This window comes from Xiphias gladius, chromosome 9 (genome assembly GCF_016859285.1).
Source record: "Xiphias gladius isolate SHS-SW01 ecotype Sanya breed wild chromosome 9, ASM1685928v1, whole genome shotgun sequence".
Lineage (NCBI taxonomy): Eukaryota > Metazoa > Chordata > Actinopteri > Istiophoriformes > Xiphiidae > Xiphias > Xiphias gladius.
This window is the reverse complement of record NC_053408.1, coordinates 6,964,568-6,975,701: the sequence shown is the minus strand read 5'-3', so window position 1 is coordinate 6,975,701 and position 11,134 is coordinate 6,964,568. Positions and strand designations below refer to the sequence as shown.

The window sequence follows — 11,134 nt, the reverse complement described above, 5'->3', positions numbered from 1 at the left end:
TCACCGCACTTTGCATGAAGTTAATAGAGAAATAAAAACAATTTGTGGCATGATTTTTGAAAGCATCCTCACTTTAGTCTAACTGCCTAAAAGGTTTGCACAGTGCCATATACAGTTGTATAATAGCACCACTTATGAATATAATATTGTAATAATACTCTATTATACTATGAAATGAAATGAAAAGTGTAAAATTTCACCTTTAACTCCGCTGCACAGTCACGTAATGTTCCCCAGAGGTTTTGTAAAGGTTGCGTCGTGAAGTCTGACTTCCTAAATCATGTTTTACATTGTCCACATTTTTAAAAAAGGTGAAATGGAATTTTATGATTATGTACTTAAGCTAGTTCCAGCTGCCTGCTCTCCGTCCCCGAACATGCCGTACTTAAGCGCGCCTTCCCTATGAGTCTGATGTCGGTAGCTACAGTGTTTATTTGACTGGATGTGCACCGCTCGTAATAATGAAAGATAACTGGTATTAGATCAGAGGAAAACAGGTCTGGCCTGAAACGGGAGGACAATTTATTGTTGGGAGTATTGATGCTGCAGCCACATCCATTATGGTCCGACATCCACGTGACTCACATAAATCGGTCGCTGCGGATGCTGAGTTTGCTTTTTTTTTTCTACATTCTGTCTGGGAGCTGCTGAGATTATGACTCAGTTTCTCCACAAAGTTTCATCAAAAACAAACTAAAACTGAATCCTGACAACCTCTTCACCCTTGTAAATGTTGCCAGAATTTTATATAGTACTTTTGATCACAAACTGAACTTTAAAAAAAAAAAAAAAAAAAAAAAAATCCCACAACAGCACAGAGTACCATATTCCAAATATCTGTGAGGTTTTATTCAAGCTTAGTCAGAGTTTACACAGTGAGATGATCCAACTGGCAAACCTCTCAGTTAACTCATGCAAACAAGTCAAACATCTACCTTTGTTCTGGCAGAAGAGGGCAGTATCCTCCACCTTTAATCACACAACTCTTACATCTGATAGCTTCTCTCACACCAGACTGAGTAACCATTTCAGACTCCACCGTTGCATATACGTGTTTTTCTGGTTTCACAGTAAATCCAATATTGTTTAAAAAAAAAAAAATTAAAAAAAATAAATCCAGCAGCCTTGTTGCTCCTGCCACTTTGTAGAAGGCACAGATTGTAAGGAGGCTTGGCAGACAGAAGCATTTTCCAACATTGAGACACTAAACAGGCAAAGTTAACAACTACAGACGAGTCACACCATGACAAATGAACTTACAGGAGATTTAACCTGGCAAAGTAAAGCGCTGTTCCTGAGAAATCATTTGGTTTCTCAACAGGAGTACACAGTGCCCCTTTTATGTATCATGTGTAGTGTAATACAAAAGAAATCATTCGACCCTCAAGAGAGAGAAGTTGAGTAAGATTAAAAAAAAAAAAATTAAAAAAAAATTGACATGATTGATCAAAAATCCCACAGTGAGTTCCCACCAATAAGCACCGATTCGAGGATGTCAAAGCTAACGAGCATTTCCTCGTGATTAATTATTAGAAAATGGGGGCAAATTACACAAACACATACGTATCCGGTCTTGTGTGTCGAATAGGTAAGATTTGTCAGCTCTCTCAGCCTCAGAGGCCTTTGTTGAAGTAGACCTGTTGTACGCTGTCTCCATATTGAGACCTGATGGAGTCCCTCAGCTCCGGCTCCAGCTTCGACACGGCAATGGAGCTATTAGAGAAAGATGTTGATGAAGGTGGAGGATGGAGGGGAGGAAAGGAGAAGAGAAGCATGGTCAGAATTTGTTTGATTAAACAAACTAATGCTGATTCGCTTGCTTATGCAAAACGCTTCAGACTAAACAAACGGTGCTAATCGTTACTAATGAGAGCACGAGTCGGACAGAACATGATTTTCTCAAAACAAAATCCACTAGTAGGATTTGGAAACATAGTTCATATACAGGTTCGAAAACCCATCAGCCCATTTTCCAAATGTGTAATTTTGAATACAGGATACTATTCAGAAGGAAATCTTCCACATCATTTGATGTCTTATTTTTAAACTAGATCACAAATTCCCTCTTAATCAACCAAACAATAGTCTAGTCTTTATCTTCTCAAAGGCCTCCGGCTGTGTCCACACTAAGCTGAATTCCAAAATGCTCATTTCCGTAAAGATTTTCATCCAAAGTTTAAAAAAAACAAACAAAAAAAAAAACAACAAACAATCAGAAAGCAAACATCTGGTCAGCAGTGTGACAGAAGTCTGGTTTCTCTAGTCTGGTTAAACCTCTGTTCAGTCCACTCCTGCTTCCTGGAATTACCTATAATGTGTTTTAGTCAAGGCAACACAAATTTGTTTGTAAAGCACTGCTCTTCATAAAAGACATAATGGCATTAAGACAAGACATAAAAGAAACACAAGGCAATATAATAATAAACAAGACACACATGATAGGATTAAAACAAAAGTAAAATACGAGATGAAAATAAGATGAAATAGAAAAGACAGTAGAATAAAAAATATAGTTAATACAGCTGGGATTACACTCTTTTCTCACTGAGATCAAATTTTTATGTTTGTTGTCAGACACTGGTGACGTATAGAAAAGCGGCGTTCATAATTCATAAAAGCCACCTGTTAACCAGGCAACTGACACTACTTCGCTGCTGCGCTGAGAGGTTAAATCAAATCGCAGTTTTATGACGATGAAGTCGTCTGACAAAGTCAACATGAATGCTGCTTAACATCAAAACCTGGACTGAGTGAACAGAACTGACATTTAAAATTAGAGAGTGGGTTAAACAACACAAAGTTTTTTTTGCTGTGCCACACAGCCCACAACCAGGCTCATGTCATTGTTGCTCAGAAGCTTTGTTGTTCTCCATCTAAACTAAAAACACAAAGCCAGTGTTTTAAAATAGATCCGCTGTCTTTAAGGAGACTGCATTCAGACTGAAATGAGTTCTGTTTAAAAAAAAAAAAAATAAGCAAATGCTGCGTTGGTGTGGGTGTTTTGTTTTAGTCACCAGTGAGATGATGAAATACGACCCAGGAAGTCCAGTTTGAGTAACACAACCATGAACATTTGAAGACTTACTAAACACAGATGTGAGACAAGATTTTACAACTCTGTAAAGTTTTCATGGCAGCAACTATTTCATTTTAACCCTGTAGAAATATCCGTCCACGTTACAAAGCAATCCACCAGCAGCGTGAGCTCGGATACATTTGACACACAAGTGCAGTACTTTGCCAGATGAAGTTGCTTTGTGTTGCAGCAAGGTTAAAATTATACATGATTTTAAAGGGGAAAAAGGAAAAAGGAAAAAAAAAAAGAAAAAAAGAAAAAAAAAAAAAGAACTGGAACACTTGTATAATTTTGTTTTGTTTTTGATGTCATTCATCTTTGACACAATATAAAAAAAAAAATAGGTAATGAATATTTCCTTTTTTCTTATATGTGGCACAGGTCTGAGATGAGACAGATCTGTTTAATATTATTTAAGTCGAGGTAATAAATAAACCAGTTTGGCAGGCTTTTCACTATTTCTCTGTCATTTGTTTGATCTGAACTTGTGCCACTCAAACTCATATGTGACAAAGAATCCTGGCTGATTAAAACCAGTGTGATTTAAATGGACCAATAAGTTCGTAAGCTACAAGTGTCAGCAGGTGAAAGTACAGAAACGGGTTCATTACCATCTCTGAGGGAACAGGGAGCAGGCAGCCGGCACCATGAAGATCAAACTTTAAAAAGAAAGCACAAAAGAACAAAAGTTAGTTTTTTCTACCACGAAAACGCTCTGAGGACATTAAAATTCTTGTGAACCCTGCAACCCTTTGTACTTACAACACGCCCACCATCATCACTTGAATTGGTCCGTGGAGATATGTGATTCTCTGAGAAAAGACAGAAAAATACTTGATAACAGATGCACACATTCGTATTGAAGATTTTAGCAGGATGACGGCAGCAAAGACAAAGGTCTGACCTGCATGAACTTGTACTTTTCCAGCCTCTGCATGATGATGGGGAGGACAACTGACAGGAGAAAAGAGAAAAATCAAGAGGGGAAGAGGATAACTTGAAGAGCTTAGTGACATATTTATTAAATGAAACTCCTCTGCATACTCATTCCTGGTGCGGCCATGGTGATCCGAGAGATGACCACCTGTGCGATGCCTTTAACTGCCGCTTTCTATAGAGGAGATAAAAGAGGATTTGCAGACGATTTGTGAATTGCAAAAATAAAAACCATCATACATTTTTTTTTAAATAAATAAATTACAAAGTGTTTTAAAGTGGGTCCAGAGTGCTGACCGTAGAGTGGCCCAGTTTGTTCCCATTTTCATCTGTGACAGCGATGCCATTCAGAATTTCCCTGAGAAACAGGGAGAACGTGTTATCGAACAGAACATGGAAGGGAAACTGAATGCAAGATGTTGTACTGTCCCCTAGCACCCATGTTACTCTGTCACTCGGTGAGTAACATGGGCTGGCCCACGTTGCAGCAGGGGATTTAAAAGCTCACAGCGGTTTCAGGGTGAACCTTCGGGGATCAAAACAAAACTACAAGAGGACTCTTCAACAGAATATACTGTATTAAAATTAAGATATGGATGAAAAGATGACAACATGGTGACACGCTGAAGTTAATACGTTTACCGTGGTCATAATCATTAACGTCTGTGCAAAAGTTCATGGCGATCCATCTGTGGATTGTTGTCTCAGTCTGGACCAGAGTTGTGGACTGACAGACCGACATTGCTCTCCATAGAGCCATACTGTTAGCGTGGCTAGGACAGAATGAGCAAAACTGACGCAACGTCACACGTCTTTCGATAGACCCTCCCTTCCTCATATACGCCAAAATCTTTTCAAACTTGATGCCCCTGCTTTTTAACTATAAATCTGTTTCCAAACCCAAGATGGGACTCCCTGTGTCTCGTATCTTGACTTTGACGTGTAAAATTGGCAGAGTTCTCCTTTAAGTATTACTCGAGTGTCCTATCTACAGCTCTGGAGCACACAATCTCACACACACACCTGTACTTTTAAAAAAAAGCTACATGCATGACTGTACGTATGTCAAGATGTATATTTATATGTACATGATTGACCGACTGACATTGCCACGCCATTGCCATGGATTTAAAAAAAAGAAAAAAAGACCAAGTCCACATTTCATTTCCAATGAAATCTTAGCGATACAGCACAGACTAATCCCCGTCTACACACGTTTTTTTTTTTTTTTAGGAGTTTCAAAGAGGAACATAGCAGGACTCACTGTTGCCTCATCATAGGAATGTTAACACAGTTGGCTGCTGCCACCGCTGCAAAGGGGACCCAGCGAGCCACAAGAGGAGGAGCTTTCTGCAGGAGGAAGTTGGAGACGGAAAACAAAAACATGAAAGACAGGTGTTCCAAAAACGGATAAAACAATAGCCCAGCACTGAAAACATCACTCCCATGTAGACTTTTTTTTTTTTTTTTGCACCGGACATTTTGATGTTATAGTAGGGAAAGCACAGGGATAAATAACATAAATAATTATTGTTGCATCCCGTTTAGTTTGGTCAGTTCAAGTTATTGTGCGTGATGTTAATGTTATTATTAACATCCCGTGCTTCTCCTGGCATGACAAGTCAAAATATCTGCCGTGAAAAGATCAATTTTTAGACATACAAGGGATTTTTTATATCAGTAAAACAACTACATATTCGATGATCAGATGGAAAACAATTATTATTTTTCATCTGCAAGTAATTTATATTGTCAAAAATGTACTGACTGGTCCTTTAATATTGGTTATGTACTCGTTTTTTTAGTTTTACTGCATTTCTAAAATCCGTCCTACATATAACATGGAACCTGATGGAATTTCTATTGATTGACTCATTAACTTGCTGATTTGTACTTGGTGTTTTCTCACCTTTGTTTGGCTTGACAGTAAAGAAAAGAGAAAGAAAAAGAAAAAAAAAATCAAAGAGGTAAAGTGATATGACATTTGAGGAGACACTGTACAGAAAAAAAAAAAAAAAAAACAACTTCACTCAATGTCCACCTACTAGCCTTTTCTGGAGGTTTCAACCTTATCTCCTGATCTTCATTAGTTTGCTCAGGTGTTATAGAAATGGCTCAGTCGTTATCACGCAACTTTATTATGTAGCTTCCGTCGCCAAGGTCAGGTGATGAGCCACCGCCATGACAACTGATCGAATTCCATCCGCAGATGAAGCCTCTGAGGTGAGGCTGAAAGCTGCGGGAATAGTTAGTATGTGTGTACAAAAATGAAATGGCAGGGCTGTGGCTCCTGTCATGTCCCGGGAAGCTCTTTAAAATGAGTTAAGATTGTTTTTTCCCCCCAAAGCCAAATTACACTTACTAGCTTCTCCTGGAGCCTTAAACCACATTTCATGGTCTTCTTCAGTGGACAGAGTTTAGCGGGATTATGATGTGAATCATCAGATTATCAAATGCATACTATATCATTGTATATTCTATAAATTTACAAGTATACCATTGCTCCTGTTACCTACATCTGCTAAGGAAGACCCTAAGATACAGTTGAAAGCTCCAGAGAAAAAAAGCGGGTCAGTGGATTCTGAGTTAAGTTTTTTTTTTCCTTTCTTTCTCAAACTACTATTTTTAAAAAGGACAAGTGCGAGCTTTGATGCTCAACATCAGTTTATTTGGTCTTGGTACTGCCCTGTTTTTTAAGCTACTCTTAGTGCTAACATGAGACGGGAAACACACCTGCGTGATTAACTGTTTCAAATTATCCGGATGAGATTAGTGATAAATTAAGTCTGAAGAGTGACTCGTTAAACATAAAGCTCTCAGTAAACAGTAAGTGGGCGTTTGTACCTTTGTGTAGAGGTTGAGTCCGACTGCTGTTGCCAACGCTGTGCTGGTTGCTGTAACGTAGGCTACTCCAATCTGCCTGGGAGACACAACGGTGACACAGAGCAGAAGCTGTTTTCAGTGTGTTTTTTTTTTTTTTTTCCAAAGCCACCACACTCACTGCACATAAACACTGAGCTTAACGATAACACAGTCAGTGATGACCCATTTAAATTGTCACATCCAGATGAGATTTAATACACATTTGTTTACATTTGGCCACATATATGCCTCTGATTGACACCAATCAGAAATGCAAGTGCATCCGTGTTGGTTTTTTTCCCAGCGTATGTGCAAACTCGGGGTCAGTCCTACTCCAGTCCAGAGGGTGGTGGTAATGCACCTGAAGCTGTTTGGTACAAACGGGCCAAAAACACAGGGACGTGGATAACTTGTGTACTTCAGCCGTCTAGATACAACACAAAAAGTTTAGCTGCGTAGCTGACAAATATGTATAAACTAACGCAAACACATAGGTGACTCGCATGGATGGACTATAATTGGGACAACAGTTTTACTCATCCTTACAGACTCTCAACCGCAGATTTTTCAGCAGCTGCACTGATCAGGGATAAGATACACTGATGAGTCAAAACATTATGACCAACCCTGCCTAATATGCTGTTTGTCCTTCCCTGTGCCACCAAAACGGCTGCATGGACTCTACAAGACCTCTAAAAAGGAGCCACGTGGTATCTGGCAGCGGATCCTTTAAATCCCGTAAATGATGAAGTTGAGCTGCCGCGGATCAGACTTATTCCAGCAAATTCCCCAACACCCTGTCTCCTTTTTGACGTTTGCACCCCACACGCCTTGCCGGGGACACTCTGAGCCATTCGTCTGGCCATAACAATCTGGACCTTGTCAAAGTTTCTCAGGTCTTCACACCTGCCCACTTCTCCTGCGTCCAACACGCTGACTACAAGAACTGACTGTTCACTTACCATCTAATATATATCAAAGACCTTGAAATGCACCTTTGTTACAAGATAATCAATGTTATTTGCTTCATCTGTGAGCGGTCGTGCAGTCCTACAGTTGAGCGTGTAAAACAAAAAGAAATACTGTTGAAGTCAAGGAAAGTATTAAATGTGGATCATGTTGTTTTTATCTGGATAAGAGACACTTGAAATCAGAAGTGTTAATGGCATCTTACTAGATCTTACTTGGTAGTGATCGGGGAGGCAGCGTTACGGTTTGTGTAGTTGACCAGAGCGTTGAAGGACTGATTCACCCACTGCCAGAACACCACAGCAGGAACTGTCCTAGAAGCACACAGTTATGAAAACTCTGACGCTTCCTCTGTAGCACGTGATAAAAATGCAGCTCGTCCTGTTTGCTCCTCGCTACCTGTAGAACTGCAGCATGAAGCCGGTGATGGCCATGCCTCCGGGCACCTGGAAGGACATACGGCCGATGAGGTTCATGCGGTCTCCCGTGTCTGGGTGGAAGGCCGAGTCGTACAGCTTCTTAGCATAGCAGAGCTGCTCCTCTGTAGTGCCGGGGGGGATGGACCCTGCCCTGGTGAGCATTAAAAAAAAACGAAAAAAAAACACACATACAGTGAACACACTACCACGGGACGTCAGACTTTTTTTTTTTTTTTTTACTATCAACTACTTGCAAAAAAGGATCTTGCATGACCTGTTTTTTTTTTGTTTTTTTTTAAGTTTGGCTCATTTTTCACATTAAACCCACCAGATAACCCAGTTCAAATGCTGATCCCAGATTATGAGGCAAAACGTTACAGGGAAAATCCACCCCTAGACAGATTTTACATACTGTGCGCCATTTTTATGCTTCCATCTAGATCTGCAACTACTGATTATTTTCATACAAATTAACATAGACAAAAAATAAAATTGAAAACAATAATCCCTAACAGTTCAGAAAATGGTTGGAAAATGCAAAGTGCCCAAGAGACCATCAAATTACTTGTTTTTTCCGACCAACAGTCCAAAGCCTCAAAATATTCAATGTGGTAACTTATAAAAAGAGAAAAAGCAGCAAATCATTTCTTAAGCAATAGCCATTAAATGTATATGTACAGTCTGTATTTACTTATATTATTTTTTTGTTGTTAGTGGTGGAATGTGTCACTCCCACACAAGAGTAAAATTGCCTCCATATGCCCAAAGTTTCACAGGAAACAGTGCAGCATGAATTCAAGCGTTACGGTTTTTAATTTTAGCTCACTGACATTCGCCTCACTGTTTACTGTTCACGCTCTTTACACTGTATAAGAGCTGTTTTAAGTTACTGTTATTGCAGATTGAGCATCATACTGCTGCTTCACACCAAAAGCGTTCAACCAGGAAAAACACGGGGGTTGCTTTTATTGTGAAGCAATCATAGGAAACGTGGCATATTTTTCACCCAAGTTAGCACTGAACGCAGTCGCACATCAAAAATGCTTCTACAGAAACAAGGCGACTGTCATTTTTTGCATATTCTGACAGTAGGTCAGTTTTAAATGTTGCAGGGAGTAACGAAGCAAGAAGGAGCAACCACACTGAGCTGTTAGATGAAGAGTTGCAGCCGACATGTGCAGCATGTAATGAGATCACAGCTGCAATAGAGTTGCAGAGGGGGAGAGGTTGCTGGTTCCTGAAGTGTTTTTCCCAATCCTGTATTCCCATATATTGATATTTTTTTATGTTATGGCTACCAGCTTTAATTATTTTAACTTTGTTTCAGAGAAATCACGTTTTGACCGTCATTTTAACATGGCGGCCCAGTTTAAATACTACGAGACCAGTGAGCCAAAAACTGGCCCCGAATTTAGAAGTGAACTGATTTAAGCTGCAGATTGTGTTCTCAGTTTTCTCAGCAGCTGTTTGCGGCTCATGTGACAGAATTTTAAGTTGGTGATTGGATGTTTGTTGCCCAAACGCACCTTGGGAGTCTAGTTAACTCCTCCCCTGGAAATTTTATGTACACAAGTTTGTACCCTTGACTTTTTGAACCAAAGAATCAGATATTTTGTAACGCACTTGTTAATCATTTGGACTGATGATTGTACCGGCAGAGTTTCATGCTGATCCAAGCTGTGGAAGAGCTCCAACTGTGAGTCATGTAATCTTTTCTATGGGAAAAATTAACAGGACTTCTAGCACCAGAAATCGCTCCTCTCACTTCGCAACTGTAATTCTACCAACTAACTTTTTTGATTAAAAACAACCCGAGATTGTTTGGCTCCGCTGTAAACAGATATGCCAGTTGCTCTTCTGTTGTGTGTCTGTCAAAAAAGCAGCGAAAACGATTTTAAGGATTACAATTTTAAAGATGGTATCTTTAAAATTTTTATAAGCTTGTTATGTCAGTCAATAATTTTGCATTTACAGACAAGTTTCAAAAGTATTTCCAGAGACACTTGGGATAAAGTTCATAATATATGCAAAAGATATATACTTTAATGTCCTACATTATTGTAATAGCATGACATACATGTTATGTTTTAGGTTTTCCATTCTCTCTCCAATTTACTGTAAAATGTTAAAACATAGATAAACTAAGTCTTTCATGCTGATGAAATATTGATAGAACATGTGCCTGAGGGTCATCATACTGTAAAAAATTACATGAGACAGTTACAGTTTGTATGACAGCATTTTCAGTTATTGTTTTTTTTTTCTGTCCATTTTCTTACCTGCAGCTCTCTACCAAAGCTTTGGCCTCATCCAAGCGCGAGTCGGGTAAGAGCGCAGTTCGACAGTCGGTGATGTTGAAGAAGTGTTTCAGTCGGCCCATAAACGTAGACTGGTCCCATCGTGGCGCATCTATGTCGAATGAGCTCAAAGCCATTGTGGTTGTTAAAAAAATAAAAAAATAAAAAAAGGGGGGTCCCAACTTAAAGCATTAAAAGGTTACAAGTCTGTGGTTGGCCTCTGTTCACTCTGCAGAAGGTTACTCGGCAGCTGGAGTCGAAACCTGGAGAAAAAAGGGGAGGTATATACTGTAACTTGCTGAATTTGAAAAATAATGAAATGATAATGAAAAAATATAAGAGACTGACCTGGCTGCAATTAAAGCCTGAACTGATTCATATTTAATGAATAAATTACATGAATGTGATGACCTGGTTCATGTTTGTGACCGTTCTGTCAAACCAGCCAGGCCTGGTCTGAGCTGATGTAGCAATACCAGGATTTTGTTTGTGTGTGTGTGTGTGTGTGTGTGTGTGTGTGTGTGTGTGTGTGTGTGTGTGTGTGTGTGTCCTTGTGCATGTGTCGAGCTGCAATG

The 11,134-nt window shown here is 39.4% G+C and overlaps 1 protein-coding gene across 1 annotated transcript; it reads right to left on the bottom strand.

Annotated features, from left to right (window-relative positions):
• Positions 1–828: 828 nt before the first annotated feature.
• Positions 829–10,726, bottom strand: sfxn2 (sideroflexin 2). Its single transcript, XM_040134989.1, has 11 exons — positions 10,542–10,726; positions 8,243–8,413; positions 8,059–8,157; positions 6,857–6,932; positions 5,277–5,362; positions 4,310–4,370; positions 4,121–4,187; positions 3,981–4,030; positions 3,839–3,888; positions 3,688–3,735; positions 829–1,713 (listed from the first exon to the last, which is right to left on the bottom strand). The coding sequence occupies exons 1-11, from the start codon at positions 10,694–10,696 to the stop codon at positions 1,614–1,616; spliced, it is 963 nt and encodes a 320-aa protein (XP_039990923.1). The 5' UTR covers positions 10,697–10,726; the 3' UTR covers positions 829–1,613.
• Between the last annotated feature and the right edge of the window lie 408 nt (positions 10,727–11,134).

Bases quoted from the DNA above. Each gene is read 5' to 3' on its own strand.
- sfxn2 (XM_040134989.1), bottom strand. From the start codon at position 10,696: ATGGCTTTGAGCTCATTCGACATAGATGCGCCACGATGGGACCAGTCT. The intron at 4,371-5,276 runs GTGAGTCCTGCT...CCTGTTTCTCAG, and splicing joins ATTCCTATGATGAGGCAACA to GGAAATTCTGAATGGCATCG. The intron at 4,188-4,309 runs GTCAGCACTCTG...TCTCCTCTATAG, and splicing joins ACAAACTGGGCCACTCTACG to AAAGCGGCAGTTAAAGGCAT.